The sequence below is a fragment of the Dromiciops gliroides genome, chromosome 2 (genome assembly GCF_019393635.1).
Source record: "Dromiciops gliroides isolate mDroGli1 chromosome 2, mDroGli1.pri, whole genome shotgun sequence".
Classification (NCBI taxonomy): Eukaryota; Metazoa; Chordata; class Mammalia; order Microbiotheria; family Microbiotheriidae; genus Dromiciops; species Dromiciops gliroides.
The window spans coordinates 424595055-424614060 of record NC_057862.1 but is presented as its reverse complement, the minus strand read 5'-3'; the positions used below and the strand labels follow the sequence as shown (position 1 = coordinate 424614060).

At 39.0% G+C, this 19006-nt stretch overlaps 1 protein-coding gene across 1 annotated transcript in view; it reads right to left on the bottom strand.

Moving 5' to 3' along the window:
* The window catches only part of NR6A1 (nuclear receptor subfamily 6 group A member 1), a 73036-nt gene extending 55918 nt beyond the window's left edge, over positions 1-17118 (bottom strand). The window contains exon 1 of the mRNA XM_043981541.1: positions 17041-17118. Within this exon, the coding sequence (XP_043837476.1) occupies positions 17041-17056 (16 nt within the window). The 5' untranslated portion in view covers positions 17057-17118. The remainder of the gene's footprint in view (positions 1-17040) is intronic.
* Between the last annotated feature and the right edge of the window lie 1888 nt (positions 17119-19006).

Below are 19006 nucleotides of genomic sequence, written 5' to 3'. Positions count from 1 at the left end.
CACAGCAGCTCACAAACAATAGATAGGAAACGGGAGCAATCTGTATTGGTAGGAGTAGTTATATTGGCAATATCTTAGATCCTTGAAATACTGTAAAACAAGAGTATTCGATTAGATGATTTCTACAATCATCCAGGTCTAGATCCTCTTATGATTTTTCTGGTTAATCAGTTTTACCTTTTTCTCAGGTAAAAAGTAGGTTTGAAAAGCTTGCTCTGGCAGCATTAAAAAATTCTGAGTAACCTCCTCAGAGAGGACAGTAGCTCACATAACAGAAATAAAAGAAATAGCAGAATAAGGAAAGCAAGGCAGTTGAGCTATGGGGGTCAGGAAGGCAACAGCTGCTACCAATATCCCTAATAAGGCCATCAGCCTGCTTCTCACTCTTAGGCGACCTATATATAAAATCAGAGAGTGTAGGCCTTTGGGTTGATGATGGAAGTGGTCATTATAGTCTAGGCTGTGGTGCTGAGTGAACCACAGAGGAAAAAAATCAAGAAAGCAGGTGAAAATTCTATATGGGAAAGTCTCATTACTTGGGTTACTTTTCCTTTTTCTCTAAGTGTCTTTGCTCTCCTATATTTTCTGTATCTCTAGGGGAAAATCTTATGCCTCAGGCTGTACTAGACTCTACTTGAAGTCACAGGCACACAGATCACAAAAAACCATGGGATTATAGTATTCAAACCTGGAAGAGACTTTAAAAACGGCCTAGTAAAGAACCTACAAATGAAGCCACTTAGAAAAGTTAAATGAGGGGCAGCTAGGTGGCGCAGTGGATAGAGCACCGGCCCTGGATTCTGGAGGACCTGAGTTCAAATCCGGCCTCAGACACTTAACACTTACTAGCTGTGTGACCCTGGGCAAGTCACTTAACCCCAATTGTCTCACCAAAAAAAAAAGAGCAAATAAGAGAACTTTGAGGGCTGTAGTAAATAATGTCTGAAATGCAAGTCTCAGATCCCACACTTTTAATTTGCCCTTGGGTAAGTCACTTCCTCTCTAAGCCTGATTTCCCAACTGTAAAACACGGATCATAACACAAACAAGAATTAGGGGGTTCTTGTTAGGAAAGCACCTTATAAACCATTAAATGGCATCTGTGTATGTGCTCGATAAGGCAGTATAGTGGCAGTGTGATATAGTGGAAAGAATACTGAACTTCCTTTCAGAATAGACATGTGACCATAGGGAAGGTCCTACAACTCCAACCAAGTTTCTGTATCTGTTCAAATAGGAATAATATTAGCTTCCTCAGCTCTGCTGGGATAAATGAGAAGATGTACACAAAGCACTTTTAAAAACTCAAAGAGCTACATATAAATATCAGCTAGTGTGATGGTGTAGTGATTCTGATGATGTCTGATTGAAATCACCTAGAAATATGAACCAACAGGAATTTTGAAACCTCCCCAATCCAGGCACTATTCTTTCCTGAATAGGTGGTAGTTGTTGTTAAATCAATAATTACAGATTGACTTCATTATTGGATGGGTTGTATTAGCCCATCAATACATATATCTTGGACAGGCACTGTGGACAATGAACTGAACCATAATTAAATAGGAGGTAGTGACCACATTTGGATAAGATCACATTTGGCAAACTGCATAGTGTTTTCAACCATCCTAAGCTGCTACCTGTCACAAAAGCTCCTCTGTTACATCTTCTAGTGCTTTCTCTAACTCTAAAACTAAGTGGCAGAGAAGGTGTTAACTTGAATTGAGAAAGTAAGCTTGACCATATGGAATTTCCCTATGCCAATGAAATCATAGGTCCCGTCTTTATCTCCCTTTCCCTACTGGGTGAAATATGACTACAATCAATAGAATATCATGATGTTTTAAGAATCAAAACACTGGATGCTGCAAAAAGCAATGATATATGGTGGGTGTAAGCAGGCTGCAGAATGTTGCCAGTGATGATGTACATGGGGGAAAGTATAAAGTAACGTTATTTATCATCAAGGATAAATATGATTTTTAAAAAGGGAATCGAGTTGGTTATGGAGTTAAAGATAAAAGATGCATAGATTGAATACTGCACTAGTATTTATTAAATGTTTTGACTTATAGACCGAGCATTCTAGGTTCCTTTTCTATGGAGGATTTATGGAAATACACAGACAAGAATCACACTGGATAAAAGCACATAGATGGGCTGGTAGTTGCACCTTGGGAGAGAGTAGCTCTGAAGTGATCTATGATAGTGGCGTCAAATTCAAAGAGAAACAGATTTTTGCTACCAGGCACATAATGACTTAGAAAATCACAAACTGACATGAACTAAGTTGTGTTGTATTTTTATTTTCTTAGAATTTCCCATTACATTGTTTTTGTTTTTGTTTCTTTTGCAGGGCAATGAGGGTTAAGTGACTTGCCCAGGGTCACACAGCTAGTAAGTGTTGTGTCTGAGGCTGGATTTGAACTCATGTCCTCCTGAATCCGAGGCTGGTGCTCTATCCACTGCACCACCTAGCTGCCCCTCCCATTACATTTTAACCTGGTTCAGAGCACATTCAGGAGGTTGGGCAAGCTTGCTGGGGGCCTCCAGTCTGACACCTCTGATCTACAGTAACTATAATTGGTCATTCCATTTTTTTCAAAAAATTTATTAGAAGTACAGAAACTTATATACACTAGTTGTCTCTAGTACTGTCCCACACTTTCCCACCTCTATATAGGCTATCTATCCTGCTTGGAGCATACACCCTTACCTCATTTCCAATTGTTGAAATCATACTCTGTCTTCAAGGCCCAGCTTAGGTGTTTTGTTCTGTAAGAAATATTCCATGATGCTCTAAAGTTAAAAGTCATCTCTGCCCCACCAGTTTTCCTTACACTCTTCCATATTTTGCTTTTGTCTCTAATTATACTTTCCATTTTGTCTCATACCTTTTTGCAAAATGTAAGCTCTTCAAGAGCATGGGATCATGGCATTTTTTATCTCTGAATTACCCAAAGGAGCGAGATTATGGCCATGCACAGAGGAGTCACTGAATAAAATCAATTTCCAGATGATTCCTCCCAGCTGAAAGGGATTCTTTCTTCCTCAAAATGACTAAGCACACTATCACATTCTACTCTGCAGCATGCTGATCTGGGCATGTTTGCTCCCAACATGGGCATGCAAACCCTTGAGGGCAGGGGCTTTCATCCTTGTATCCTTGGCATATACCTGACAGTGTGTGGCATTTACTAGAATAGATTATTGATAAAAGTTTGTACAAAGTTGAAAAAAACTTATTTTCTGTTAAATGAAATAATTTCCATTTCTCAGGTAATCACCTACATAAAATCTTAGTTTGAATTAAGAGAGTTAGCTATCTAATAAGACTTCTCCCAAGACGACTGCCTGAATGGAAACAGGCTGCCAAGATCCCATATAGCTCTTTACTCCAGCAAAAACCTGCAGGGGCACTAAACTGCCTTAGAAACTGAAAAAATTGTCAAGAAATCCAAGGAGAAAGCATAGTAAATGATTTTACATACCATAAATCAACAAAGTCAGCCAGAAATCCATTGTCACTAGGAAAGGGAGTTCCTCCACCAAAGAGAGGGCTAGCATGACTGAAGAGGTTATGTGTCCCCTAACAGGCTCTTTGTCCAGAGCTGAGGGCTCCTCTGAGAAAGTGCCTAAGAGTGGGGGCTTTGGAAGCCTGGGCAGCACTGCTCAGACTGAGGGTTCAGACCAGGATAGTCCAGGCTCAAGGTCTCTGGGGTCCCTAACACTCTGCCTGAGATTCCAATGAGGACCCTAAAGATACAGCACTCCAAAGCCCAAAGATCAAGGGGAGCTTAACTCCAGGAGATGGAAGTCAGCCCCCAAAACCCAGGAGACCTAGGGCCAGATCAAGCAGGACCAACCACTCCACTCAAAAGGGTAGCAGAGGGTAGAACCTGGTCATTGGCATTAAGCTCCCATAAAGTTTTAGAGAGTTGAGTATCAAACAATACCAATTTTTTCCAAATCCAGAGATCTCCCAAAAGAGAACACCACCACAATACAGGCAAATAGAGATTCAAAGGGAGAAAATTTATTTTCCACAAAGACTACAAGCATACCTAGAAGAAATAAAGCAGGAGAAAAAGAAACTAAGTAAAAACTTTTGGAGGAAATAATTGGAAGATTAACATCTTATAGTGGTAATAAATTTTACCCAAGTAAGGGACCAAAAAATTCAATGACTCCATGAGTCAGCATAAATATTAGGACAAAATCAAAAGATTGGAAAAAAGAGAAAAAAGAAAAAAAAAAGGAAAAAGGAGAAGAAAATATGAGAAATCTGATATCAAAAGCAACTGACCTGGAAAATAGAAGAATTATTGGTCTCTCTGAAAATCATGATTAAAAAAACACACCACACCCATACACTATACTTCAAAAAATTATAAATGAAAAATTCTCAGATTTTTTAAAACCAGAGGGCAAAGATTAAAAAAAACAAAAACATACCTGACACCAATTACTTAGTGAAAGGAACCCTCAAAGCAAAAGTCCTAGAATTTAATAACCAAAATCCAAGCTCCCGCATCAAGGGAAAAAATACTATGAATATATACAAAGAATAAGTTGAAATACCAAGGAACTACAGTTAGGTTCACATAGGACCCCTGGCACTGCCGACTAAATATGAGAGAACTTTGAACAGAGCATTCCAAAAAGGAAATGCTTACAACCAAAAATAATGTACTCTGAAAAGAAGAGTATATAATCCTGCAGGAAGGAAGGGAAAAACCTGAACTTTTAATGGAACAGTTCAAGACTAGAGCTGAATAGAAATTCTGAAGAGTTCAAAGAAAGTGAGAGAAGTCAATTTATTTGAGAAATTAGGAGGAACTGTATGATTTCTCATAATTGGTGTGAATGAAAAAGAGGATAAAAACCTAGAGAAAGAGGTATGGAAAGTGAGCATCAGAGGAACCTCATTATCTGAAATGGACAAAGGAGGGTTGAAAACCAAGTGTGGTGCAGAAATACATCTAACTAGCCAGGAAAACAAGTAGAGATAGTGGTGGGAGGTGGGACAAGAAGTAGGAGAGAGCAGGGAGGGAACTGTCAGAACCAAAACAAACTTCTTGATCCTAAAAGGGGGATTAAAGGGGAAATAATAAGAAAAGAATGAAAATCTAAAGGGATACCTTATGCTACAACTGGGGAATGGATGAATAAATTTTGTTATGTAGTGTAATGGAATATCATTGCACCAGAAGAAATGATGAAAAAGACCATTACAGAAAATACTGGGTAGTATGACTTGAACACAGAGTAAAGAAAGCAGACCCAGGAGATTAATTTATAAAAAAAGAATAAGCCATATTTTATATATAACTCAAAACAAACCAACTTTGAAAACCAATCAGTGCCCATGAATGGTCACAATTCCAAAGGGCATATATATGTTACCTACATCCTCACATAGTGAAGGTGGTACTGGGATAAATAGATTTTAGAAATGGCCAAAATTTTTCATTTTGTTCAACTTTGCTTATTTGTTATAAGGGTTTTCTCTTTTTTTCTTCAGCTTTTAATCAGAAGGGGATTTGGCAATAGACATACTTTGTGTCCAGTTTTCTGAGGGTTTTGTTTGTTTGGGTTTTTTTCTGGGTTCTTTTCTTTTTTTCTTTTTTTTTGGCAGGGCAATGAAGGTTAAGTGACTTGCCCAGAGTCACACAGCTAGTAAGTGTCAAGTGTCTGAGGCAGGATTTTAACTCAGGTCCTCCTGGATCCAGGGCAGGTGCTTTATCCACTGAGCCACCTAGCTGCCCCCTTTCCGTTTTTGTTTTTGGGGTTTTTTTGGCATCTGGGTTATTTTCAGAGTATATTTGATTTTTTCTAACTGTTGAGAACATCCACATGGAAGAAGCAATAACGAAATGGAACCTTGAGACAGGAGACTTAGCTGAGTCCAGGGCTTTGGTCGGAATTTTTTGAAACTATAGGCACACTACATTTTACTGGGCCTCAATTTCCTTTTCCATAAAATGAGTAGGATAAAAGAATTAGGTAGGTGATTTCCCAAGTCACTTCAAGCTGTAAAATTTTGTGTACTAGTTTTATAGAAAATTCTATAAGTCTACTTAGAAAGACAGAAGAAACAGAAGGTTCTTATTTGAAGATGGGGGTTGCAGGGAGAGAGTTCGTAGGGCTAAAGCAATATAACATTCTCCACTTTATGAAATTTTTGTACTAAAAAAAGTTGTCTTTCTCCCACTCCAACATGCTTATGCCTAAGAATATGCTTCTCTGTGACATGATAGTAAACTGTTGTCAATCTCTAGGGCCTTAATGGAAATGAGGCTACTTGGCATTGTGAGAGTAAAGCCCTATGAATTAGGAAAATCTAGAATATAGCTGGAAAGTATATGTGGAAACTGGTTCCTACAGAGTATTTGTGTTTCAGATCTATAGCATGAACATGTTCATTTTCATTCACAGCAAATTGTGGTTAAGGCGTGTCATGTACTTTGTTGGTGTTGTTCAGTTTTCAGTCATGTCTGACTTTGTGACTTCATAGACCATACTGTCCATGGGGTTTTCTTAACAAAGAGTGGTTTGCCATTTCCTTCTCTAGTGGATTAAGGCAAACAGAGGTTAAGTGACTTGCCCAGGGTCACAAAGCTAGTTTATGTCTGGGGCTATATTTGAATTGTGGTCTTCAGGTCCAGCACTCTATATCCACTGAGCCATTTATCTGCTCCTATGTCATATACTACCATTCAAATGAACTCCATCATCTCTGTTCACTTGTCATAGCTATAGTTATGAATAACAGTTTATTGATCCATATCTTCAGAGCCTTCTCTGAAAAATCTATTCTTAAATCTATAAACTTTTCTCACTTTAGGTAAAGATTCCAAAGGAAATTATCCATAGAAGATAAGCCAGAAAAAAAAAAGAAAAAGAGAGAATATTAAACTGGAAGAGACTATAGAACATAAAAAGGCATTGAAGATTTATTTAGAGCTTAAAAGGACCTTAAGAGATCATCGAGTCCAAACCCTTCATTTTCTAGATTAGGAAATTGAGAGCCAGAGTCAGATAAGCATGTTGCCTACACGACTCAAAATATTTGAGGCAGGGTTTGCCTTTCTAACCGATCTTCTAGATCATTTAGTTCAAACTTGTCATTTTACAGGTGGGGAAACCAAAGACCAAAGAGGATGAATGATCTTCCAAAACCCAAGGCAATAAAAAGAGTTGGAAGGCCAGAGCATTAAACTTCATACAGCCTAGTAGAAAGTTCATGTAATGTATCCCTCTTCAATACGGGAGGTCATAACCATCAATTTCATTACACTGACCACATATAAATGTATATGACCTCTCTCCAGGATTATTTATCAAGTGTCCAATAACAGCAGCTCACATTTATAGGGTTTACAAACTACTTCCCTTGCAACCATGCAGTGAGGTAAGGAGCATTACAGACTTTATTATATAACTGCGGGGGGGGGGGGGGAACCTTAGAAAGACGAGTGATTTAGCCAAAGAATAATAATAGTTAGTTATCAATGACATTTACAAAGAATAGTCCTGTCAATTTTTAATTTTGTAAAGGCAGTCTCAGTCTTCCATGGCTTTCCTTTTCTAGTGGTAAAAGAGGCCCATGGAAAGAATAGCACATTGGTAAAGAGGGAAAAACTTTTCACGAGAAGGAATTTCTTAGCTAAAGCAAAAACAAAACACAAAACCAAATGCCAGAGAGAGAAACATAAACACTGCCACTGTTATTTGTGATACAGCTTTCTTTATTGGTCATCAGCTCTTTAAAGTGAAGTAGTTATGAATAAATGATGCATAAGAGTGATTCGACCAACATGCTCTGTGTCCCAGGGTGCCTCCAACATTCTATGAGTCTACCATTCTAACTTCACAAATTATGAGTTATTAAAACCAGAGGGGCAAGGGTAGAGAGAGGAAGAATACTGCTTGTCTGATGATCACATTTCTGGTTTTATAGCTTGAGATAGTTCTTAGGTATGAAAAATGAAGGTATCTTTGTTGAGATTGCCAAAAGAAAAATACACATTAGCAATCCCATTAAACATGATCATTACAATCACCCAGGCATCCTTTTATCTGATTCAAATTTAAGGAAGATTAACATAACCTCTCCAGGTAAAATTTAGCTCACCTCCTTTTCTGCAACACCGCCCCCCCCCCCAATCCTCCTGTAGTTTCCCCCATCAACAGTACCATAAATCCTTTAGCAAAATCTAAGATCCCAGGGTTAAAAGGCTTAATAACACTCTTCAGATCTTTCTGGGTGGAGCATGTCACTAGGCAGCACCAGTAATAAGGAGGCAATCAAGGCTCTATAAAGCCATCTATGTAGGCACATCCTGAGAACCAGAAGCTAGCATTCTTAGAAAGTCTGGCCGTAGGTCTTCTTATTTTCTTAACTGTAAAGTGTTTCCATGATATTGATCCACTGTCTATTTTAGCACTCCTTATAATGAAAAGAACTCTGGCCATCATCAGAGGTAAAAATTTAAGGAGTCAGCTTAGTAGTAAGAAATCAAGAATTTCTCCAACAGAAACTGCTGTAGTAAGTTTCCTAAAAGGCAACCCCTTCTTCTGAATACTCTGTCCAAGTGTGCCACCTTTGCATTCCCACATGTTAACCACTGTCCTAAGCTGTGGGCACAATTGACAAGATGGGCACGACCTCTCCCTTTCTGGCCCAGTTTTCTCATCTGTAGCATGATGGTTTGGACTAGAGCAAAGCTTATTAAACTGTGGGTCTCACCCCATACGGGTTCTTGTAACAATGTGGAAGTTGTGAAAAATTTGGCAACAGTAAAAGGTCATGTATACCTATTTTATACACCTATATACCCAGGGTCATGTAAAAATTTCTCAGGGAAAAAGGCATCACAAGTTAAGCAGCTCTGGACCAGATAGTTAGGATCCCTTAGCATCTTGAACATTCCACAGAATGGAATTGTTCCTCTTAAGGTCACTTTCATCTCTAATGTTCTATGTTCTAAGGTTCCCCAACTCTAAAGCCCCATAATCCTCTTTGTAGCAGATGTTCTTTGGGAAGAAACCTTGAAGAAGATTGGGCAATACTGGTCAAACCGAGTGTTGAAATGGAGCCCTTAACTCTGATGCCTAATTGACCTTTAAAATGGTCATTTAGAACCTGCAGAAAGATTAGACTAGTGTTTACACAATTGAAAAAAATTCTCCAGGAATTCTGTTTGGTCCCAAGGACAAACCAGGAAAGCCCCTACAGCTTGTTGACTCCTGCCCTTTCAGATTTCTTTCCTAATCGCTGCAAATTCTTTGGTTTATAGTGTATCAGAAAGAGTTAGTAATGACTTCTAGATCAACCTGAGCTCTTTAGTGTATTTCAGTATTGGAAATGTCAAACATTCTATCAGCTTTGAAATTTGAGCACAAACAGCATTTTTCTTACTTGGAGCATCATCTTACACTGCAGAATTCTTACATCTCAGGATATTGTAGCTTCGTTTAGATAGAAAATTTCAAAATACACAAAAGTTAACTGAATTAGTAAATTTATACCCATTTTACTCAATATAAAGCCTACTTTATATTTAACATACCAAACATGCCTTGAAGAACAAATCAAGAGCACTAGATTGGGAAGAGTTGGGCTACAGCTGTCCCAGTTCTGTCACTCTCTTTCCAGTCACATTTTTCTAGGTCTCAGTTCACATCTTTAAAATGAGGGAATAAATCCAAATTTCTAAGCAGAGACATAAGTAGAAATGTTTGCACCTGAGGCCAGAAACAGTAAAAGCTGGAAGAAGGTAGGAGTGAGGGGGACAAAGTTGGGAATCTAGCTATAAGTGCTAATGCCCAAGGGGTGGTGAGCATGGGGACATTCAACACTCTTCTCAGACCTCTGGCCTGGCTCTTACCCAAATCAAAACTTCCCTTCTACACCATGGGGTAAGTTAGGGATAGGGTTGGGAGTGAGGTTGGGATCAAGGCCCTCAATCCTCCTGATCTACACTCATCTCTCCAGCCTCTTACTCGTGATTAAGAGGTTTCATGCAGTTCCCATTTCCCATGAGAGCAACCTAGAGTAATAGAGCCACATAAAAAGGATACCTAGTTCCAACTTCAGGTGAGAGGGTGGGGGTATAGGGTGTGGAAGACTTAGGCTTATATATAGTGTGAGGTGTTGGGGTGGGGGGGAGGCAGCACAATCCTAAATTAAGTAGCACCCGAAGCAAAAACCCTGTTGGTGTTGCCCCATCGGTATTACAGTTCTGACTCTTTGGACCCCCTTCAAGCTCTAACAGTTTACAATTTCACATTATTTTCTAATACCTCTCTCAGCTCTAATATGCTATAAATAAATGATTCTACATTGCTAATAGATATCCTCATTGCTTTTTTTAAGTGCTTCAGCACAATTTTTAGAGCATGTTTAAAGGAAACACTGGTTAATGACTCCCTCGATTTCAAATTAAATAAATAATCCCACAAACAGAAGAAAAGAAATGGCTTAGATTTCTGGATAACAGCCCGTTTCCATACTCATGCCTCTGGGCCTCAGCTTTGTTCTCCAAACCCATTGTAAGTGGGGCGCTAAATCAAACACAGTTGCAGCTTCAAACGCCAGCCTAGGGCTGGCCCCAGTGTGAAAATGCTAAACTGCCCCTTGCAAAAAAGTTCCAACCTCGTCTTGAACCCAGAAGACTTTTTAGGCCCCTCCTGCACTCTTCCCCCTACCTCCCTCAGGCATACTTAAAGGGTGAACCCGTGCAAATGCTTGGGCAGGTTTCAAATGTATTTTAATATAATGTAAAAGAGATTCTAAAAAGTTTTGCTAGTAATATTAGAATCTCTCAGACCAATTCCTTTGGGAAATTTAGCTGCAATTCACAAAAAAGTTTGAAGCACTAATGCAGTCATATCAGAGGGCCCTGGTTTTGATTATAATGAGGCTACCTTCTTATAAACTACTCTCTAGCCTTACTCCCCCTCAACCCCACTCCAAAAGGGAAAACTCAATCCCACAAGCCTTAAAACAATCCAGATGTTTGTTTGTTTTCTCAGAAGGCCCTTTCTAAGTTTAAAAATCCTAAAGTGAACGCTTAAAGTATACAAAAAGATCTGATTAATGGGGACCAAAAAGAAGGCTCTAACAGTCTAACATGTCTGAGCTCTACATGACTTGGTAAAACCACGTTAGGACTAAAGATATGTAATTATTAAATTTTCTATCAATTCCCTAAATGTATTCCCAGTCCTAAAACAGCCTGAAACTCTAACATGCTATGTCTTTGAAGAGGATACAGTGAGAAAAGCCCTAACTCTGGAGTCAGAAGACTTGTGTTCAAATCCCACACTTATTACCTATGTGACTTTGGGCAAGTCACAACCTCACTAGGCCTCAGTTTCCTTTTTGGTAAAATGGAGTTGAATTAGATGGCCTCTAAGTTGCCTCCAAGGTCCACATATGATGCACACGTTTACAGTATATAGAAAAATAAATTTTATACTCCAGAATAAAATAAAATATATACACACAGCTTCTCCCCATAAATTTTTTGTGGGCAGACACCATGGTTTTTTTTTTCTTTTTGAATCCCCACTGACCATAATGGTACGATTTGGACACTTAATAAGTGCTTAGAGAATCAAATTGAATTGAAATGTACTAAAAAAAACACCACTAAGTCACACAAGTCACTTCACCTGTGAAGTGCCAGATCACCTGCCTAACACTGGTGAAAGTGAGGAAAATATATTCGGCTTAAAAGAAACAGACCTTGTCCTTGGCCTTATGAGCAACTAAATGTGTTCTGGAAGAGCATATTTGAGGAATCTGGTTGGCTGAATTGGTTCTCTGAGATGAAGCCTAGGCATTCTGGGAGAGGACCTCGATGCTATTTTAGAATCCATCTACCTCAGCTGTTACCATCAGCTGACACCTTAGCACTCACACCGAGAGGAAGGAGGCAGTGAATTCATTCCTCCCTAGGAGTGAACTTTCTCTATAGGCCATAAAGTCTTTGCATCACAAAGGGTACTTGCAGCAATTATCTTCAGGCACCTCTAGGAGAGGGGGGTACAGTAGGCCTGCAGCAGCAGGGTCTAGTGCAAAGAGCTCTCCTGAGGCTTAGTCAAAATATTGTCGTCCTAGTCCCTGCTCAGACAAGCACTGTCCTGCTCTCGTTTCCTCATCTGTAAAAATAAAAAAGTCTTACTACATATTTGTCCTCTGACAATAAGTGAGTTATTTCAACTCTCTAAACACAGGTCTCTTCATCTGTAAAATGAATCCAACTTCCAGTTGCTTCCCTCACAGGGCTGTTAGCCCTCACAAACAGCTATAAAAATGTGAGCTATTCTGCCGATTGTTAGGGTCTTTTCCAAAAGAACCACATCTAGAAAAAGCAAAGAGGTAAGTGGGGATTGTATAGATGGTACAATGCTCAATTCCACAGGGCTCTAGCTGCCTTGCATAAAAACAAAACTATCGACAGTGGGTTTTTTCCCTCATCATGCTGACTATATTCTACACCACCTCCAAATGTCCATTTTACAGAGATCTACCAAAGTGACATTGATAAACATTGCTTTTTAAAATGGATTAAAAAGTGGCCCTTCCTTCTGGCCAGTTTGTTAGTTATCACTCTGATCTAGGCTAATCTCAAAATAACACACATTGAGCATTTGTTGAGCCAGGCTGGAGTTTCAAGGGCCAATACCAGCTGTTTAAGGGGAGGGATTTCACACATGTGTTACTGAAACTCTAAACGAATCTGGGTCTTTTCAATGCTCTTAATGATGCCTGGCTACCAGTATGGAGTGACAGAAATATTTGTTCCTTAAAAAGACTACTTTATTTGAATCTCTTCTCAATCATGTTACCAAGATCCAAAATTACCTTTTCCTGCTAAATATTATTATGGGGGAGAAAAAGTGAGCAACTCATAGTTCAAATGAATGTAAAATAAGAAAGAACTTGTACTCCCCACACTTAGAGGGCAGCTCTGAGAAAAGTGCTTTGTAAAACTGAAATATAAAATCACAGAATATTAAACGTGTACCTCAAAATCCAGAAATGTTTTAGTTGGAAAGATATAACAACACTGAATGTTAGAGCACTGAAGATAAGGAGTGATAGTATTGTAAGTATTTGCAAGCAAAGAACCCAGGTTTGAATTCAGATTTGACTATTTATTTCCTTCTGTGACCTTAGGCAAAGAAATCACTTCACCTCTCAGGACTCCAAGTTTCTTCATTTATAAATTGAGGGGAAGGGACTAGGTGATCTCTCTAGTTTGGAATCTTACTATGATCCTAAATTACAGCAGAAAGAGGGCCTTAAAAAGCAGGAGGCTGGAACATAGGACAGATCATATAAGCTCATTTGGAAAGGACTTCAGAGGTCATCCAGTCTGACCCATATCTGAAGCTGGAATTTGAGAATTGTTACGGCTGGAAGGAAATTTAGATCATAGAATGTTAGAGGTAAAAAAGTCCTCCAAGAAACAGGCCTGGAGAAGACAAAGTGGCCAAGATCCCACAACTCGTCAATGACAAAGAATTCCACTAAACCATACTTCTTTCTGTGAGTTATCATTTGTCTGTTGGAAACTATGATATTCAAAGCAAACTTAAAACTTTGGATGGGCTAATTTTTGAGCTATTTAAAAAAAGCTGTTCCTTCAAGAGTGAAGGAAGTAAGGGGTGTGCTTCAGAGATTGGATTTTGGTTATATACTGCCTTCCCAGAAAGAAACTACTGGGTAAGAGTTGTGTCCATCTCTCAGTTCACACAATGGCTCTCTCCTTCCCCCATTCCCTTCCCCTAGTTATTGATCTTTAAGAGATGCTTAGAGTCCCTTCCCCCACCTTTCTCTAAGTCCCAACCCCCCATTCTGAAAGATAGCTTAAAGAAGTAAGACTTCCTGCCTAGCGACTGACAAGGCTGAAAGAGCAGATTGTGCGGCCCCTCGGAAAGCCTGAATAGAATTAGCCCTCTGTGAACTAAAACAAAAACATTTGTCCGCCCAGCTGTGACAAAGGTTAATTTAAATGGACAAGGCCTCAAATATGGAAGAATCAGGGTTGCAGCAACTCTGAATCGACCACTTTTTTTTTTTTTTTTACAGTAGCTGTTCATCTGAATCCAACACAACCCACTTTGCTGCGGTTGTATTAGTTGAATTTTCCCCTTTAATTCCAGAACAATGTTTTTGATACAGTAAAATAGATTGCTTTAACTGTTCTTTTTTTTTAATGTGAAGAATCCAGGTGAAAATAAAAATTATAACTTCACAGAATTTTTTCTAAACTTCATCTAATTTTTAAAAAGTGTATGTAAGGGGGGAAAGGAATACTTAAGCTCTAAGGTCCCTTCCAGGTCTAACCTAAGCATAACCTAAGTTTGGTGAGATTTTGCTCTAGGGCCCCCTTCCAATCCTAACATATTATGAAGAAAAAAAAATCACTTAGTTTTTTATTCGCAACAATGAGATTATTGGGTTTGGAAGCAAATGTTCAACAGTTGGTGAATGGCTGAATAAACGCTGGAATATCAATGGAATGGAATAATACAAATGCTACTAAAAAGGATAGCCAAAAGAACAGCATATACACTGATAGATGACACAAAAGGAAAAATATCTACAAAATAACTGAGATGATGGACAAAGAGAAATGATTGGAATAGGAGAGAATAATTAAACTGAACATTATTTTCCCTAGCAATCCATTTGAAACTGTTAATAGATGTAAATGTATTTTAACTGGATTTGTCGTTTAAAGGGAACAATATGTATTTCAAATGTTTTGATGTCTTTTGCTTTTACACCAGCCTTTTCTATATATCCTGTCCTCTGTCCACGCATGAGTCTTTCACTACATAACAGAAAAAGAATAAGCAAATACACTGACAAGTGACCAAATTGGTCAGTGTATACAATATTACTTAGGGTTGGTCCGACCCTAAACATATCCCTTCGTCCCCATCCCCAGCAAGGAAAGGAAGAAGGGTGCATTTTATTCATCTCTTATCTGGGGACAACATATATTTTAAAGTAATTATGCATCACAACGGTATTGACTATCTGAATACTGCTGAGTTACTGTTACACTACTAAGGAAACATCCCTAAACAGAAACTCAGGCCTGACAGTTAAAGTGTTTTGGTTTTTTTTAATTGAATTAATAGCTATGTGCAACATCTTGGTATTGGCACTGGGGATACACAGATTAAATCCTGAACAAGCACTACTTCCCTTCAAGGAAGCTTACAAATTAGAAAAACAGAAAAAGCATAAATGTAGCACATATTTGGCCCCTAAATCTGGCAGTCTGTAATCTCCAATATCATTCCCTTGGCTTCAACAACTTCAGAGAATTTGCTCTTAGGAACCCAATTACTGGGACAAATGAATTAGACCTGTCAAAGAATCAAGCCAAATTTTATGTTCTAAACTTTTCCTCGAAAATTTTGGATTGTTCACAACTAGCATGTCTGGGAAGGAATGAGGCTAGTAATTTGCAAAGAATTCCAGGGGAAGGGGCCAGGACTCCATTGCAATTCATGTACAACCAAAACTGACACCATGTTACAAGTAAGGGGGAAGCTACTAGTATGGGGGAAGGAGGAGGTACACATTATAGAAGTCAAATTATCACAAAGAAAGCTCTTGGCAACACTCCTCCCCTCCCCAACCCGCAGCCCCGGACATAGATACCCCCCTCACTATGCAATATATGTGTTACTGGTTTCGAATCAATACTACAGTAAGGTTTCATTAATCCTGGTACCCACAAATTACCCAAGAATTTCGCAGATGTTCTGGCAGATGTTTAAAAGGTTACATAGGTCCAGACCTAGAGTATCCTAGCATTAACTAGTCTTAGCTTTGGGGAAGAAAAATCAGGGTTTCAGCACAACACTATAAAGTGAGTTTTGAATGAAATGATCTTCAATGTGCCTTCAAAAATCCAAATTTTACCAACTTTGTGATTCTGGGCAGGTAGTTAACCTCACCACCCCTCCCTCCCCCAGTAAATGGGGATAAAAATTCTGCATTACATACATCACAGTTATTGTTATTGGAAAGGAATAAAGCACTACATAAATTAGTTTTTATTTATTATCCATCCTTAAAACCAACTTTTCCCTCCCCTATCCCCCTTTTCTGAGGAAGGAGGAGAGTTTCCAAGCTAAAAGGCAATATTCTCAGAATTTTAGAAGTATGATCCTAAGTTTTGTATCACCTCATACAAGGTTGTTGGGGATATAAAAAATCCCCAAAGAATTCAAGGATTCAAAAGCTGCTCTGAAGTTAAGCGTTTACCAGTAAAATAAACCCACCACTGCACAAACTAAAGTTGTTCTTAGAAAACTTAAAAGAAAAAGAAAGAACTTAAACAATTTCCCCAGAAGAACAAAATGAATAAGTAAACTACTATAATAGTACACAGGCTTTAGATCTGAAAGAGGACTTGAAACAGAAACGAGCATTATATAATGTTAGAATATGTTCTAGGCCTCTCATTTTATAGATTATCAAGGACTTCACTACCTCCATATAGCTAGAAAATATCTGTGACCCCAGTATCAGTCTCCAGAGACCCCAAGCTACCTTATCAAGAGCCCCACAAGCTCCTGATACTATCAATAATTAACAATAATAAATGAAGCTTTTTCCAGATGGTAACTTGGATTAAGGAATTTAAAATCTAAACACATTAAGCTCTGGGATAAACAGAGTAAGTTAAAAGGAGGGGGGGCAGCAAATTGTATTTGGAAGCTATAGGCAAGTGACTACAGATTATTCAAACACACAAGTCACATTAACATTTTTGTAGAGGGAAGAACTTTTCCCTTTCTCCTCCTGTCTTTCAGCTCTAAAACACAAACTCAAAATTAAGGGCTGAATTCTTGCCCATACGTAGAAAGCAGTTGCCCCAGAATTCTCCTCCCCCCAGCCCCCCATAGGCTAGGCTACTGTTTGCTATGAACCCTCCAAGAAATTCTCTCAACCTCTCCTTGCCGGCACTGCATTATTAATCAGTCTTTTCCCTTTACCTTCCCATGTATCCATTTCATGCTTCTCCGAGTTTGCTGAGAAGTTCTGGAGCAGCCATGAAGAAGGAGAGATCACAAAACAAGCCCCGGCCTGAAGAGAGACCTCACCATACTTAGTGCCAATTTCTCTCTCCCAGCTTTGGCTTACAACAGTCATCCTCACAGGTCAGTTTACAAGCTGGTCATGTGATTACAAAGTTCAAGCCCTGAGGTCACAACGTGTAAGGAGGCCGTGGACTACCAAAGGTTATCTAAGTGGAACTGATAGACTTATTTTCCTCAGCTAACAATGATGCCTGGCACCTACTGCAGCACACTCTTACAGCAACCACCCTCCCGCCCAGGATGGGCACTGCAGAGATGGGGAATATAAATGCACAGGATTAAGCTGTATGCAAAAGGCGGTATTGGGGGAATTCCTCTCCTCCCTACCTACCCCCATCTGGTTAGTTTACAACTTTAAAAAAATGTTTTAAGACATTTCAGAAAGGGTCTAGGCTGTTGTCTCAGGACCTGGATGTACAATTTTTGTTATCAATAAAGAGAAAACGTGGAGGGTTTTTGTTGTTGTTTAGGTGAGGGCTGTCGCAATAAAAAACGAAGACATGTCAGACCCTAGAATCATATTGTTGGAGCTGACAAGCAACTGGGAAGATTGAATGTTAAAATATGCAATGTAAAAAAAAAAACACATTAGAGGTGACAGGGACTGGAGAACAGACAAAGCTAGAGTTTTAAAAGTCCAACCCCCCCCCTCCCCATTTAGCAAAGAGGAAACTGAAGCTAAAATGGAAGGGGGGGGGGAGGAGAAAGAGAATTTGCCCAAGGTCAAACAGCTAGTAATAAAAATTCACATTTATAGAAAGTCCTTTGAAAAACTTTCCTCGAAACAACTAAGTTGCAAGTGTTATTTTCCCCAAAATACAGATAAGGAAACAGGCTCATAGAAATAAAAAGGACTTACATCAACTAGGCAAGTGCCAGAAAGCAAATTCGAACCCAAGTCTCTCAAGACTCCAAGAATAGCCCTCACTCCCCTATGCCAAACTGCCTAATGTTCTTATAAATAATTTTAACTCAGGTTTACGATTTCTTATTCTCACCGACAAATGCCACAAAGCATATACGGATAATAATTCCGGATATGGAAAATCAAAACCAAAGCTAGAAACCTAATACTATAAAGAGAACAAAGGCTTTATATCCAAACTTCCATAGTTTTCTTATCTGTAACAATTGAGGGGATTGGAAGAGGCAGTTTCGGAAGTCCAATGTGTTCTTAATTCAAGTTCTAATATTCTGTGTTCTATTTACTCTAAAATTTTGAATGTTTTTTTTTTTTAATTAGGAAGCCATCATGGCCCAACAAGGCCACACACACACACACACACACACACACACACACAGCTTTCCAGTTTTCAAAAACACTTTTGTTTTCTGAAATTTTTCCTTCTGGTCCTTGGTCTCAACACAAGATACCTCCTGCAGCATTCCCTAAAGAAAGCATTCCTTTTAAAGGGAAAGGTAGTAATTCTTCACTTTGTTCTGATGAGATTAAGTGGCAAACAATTGCTATAGCCAGTACTAGTGGTCTTCTCTAACAAGGAGGACAAAGCACTAAGGATTACTTCACAAATCAGGCCACCTCAGCCCAAAGAGGTGCAATGTTTTAAGGGAGAAGATCAAACTACTGATTTGTCTTGTTCTAAAAAACACAACCAAGGAGGCGTTAGAAAAAGCCAGTCGGATTTTTTGCCTGATCTAGAAGTCATATCCACAAAAAGGAAGATGACAATCTAGTTGTCCTCTGCACTGCTCAGACCACATTGAGAGTATTATTCAGTTCTGGTTACAGCTAAGTGGGACACTGAAAAGCTAGAGCACATCCCAAGGAGACCATCCAGGATGGGGAGGGGCCTGGAATGCAAGACATGGAAACATCAGGTAAGGGAATTCAGGATGTTTA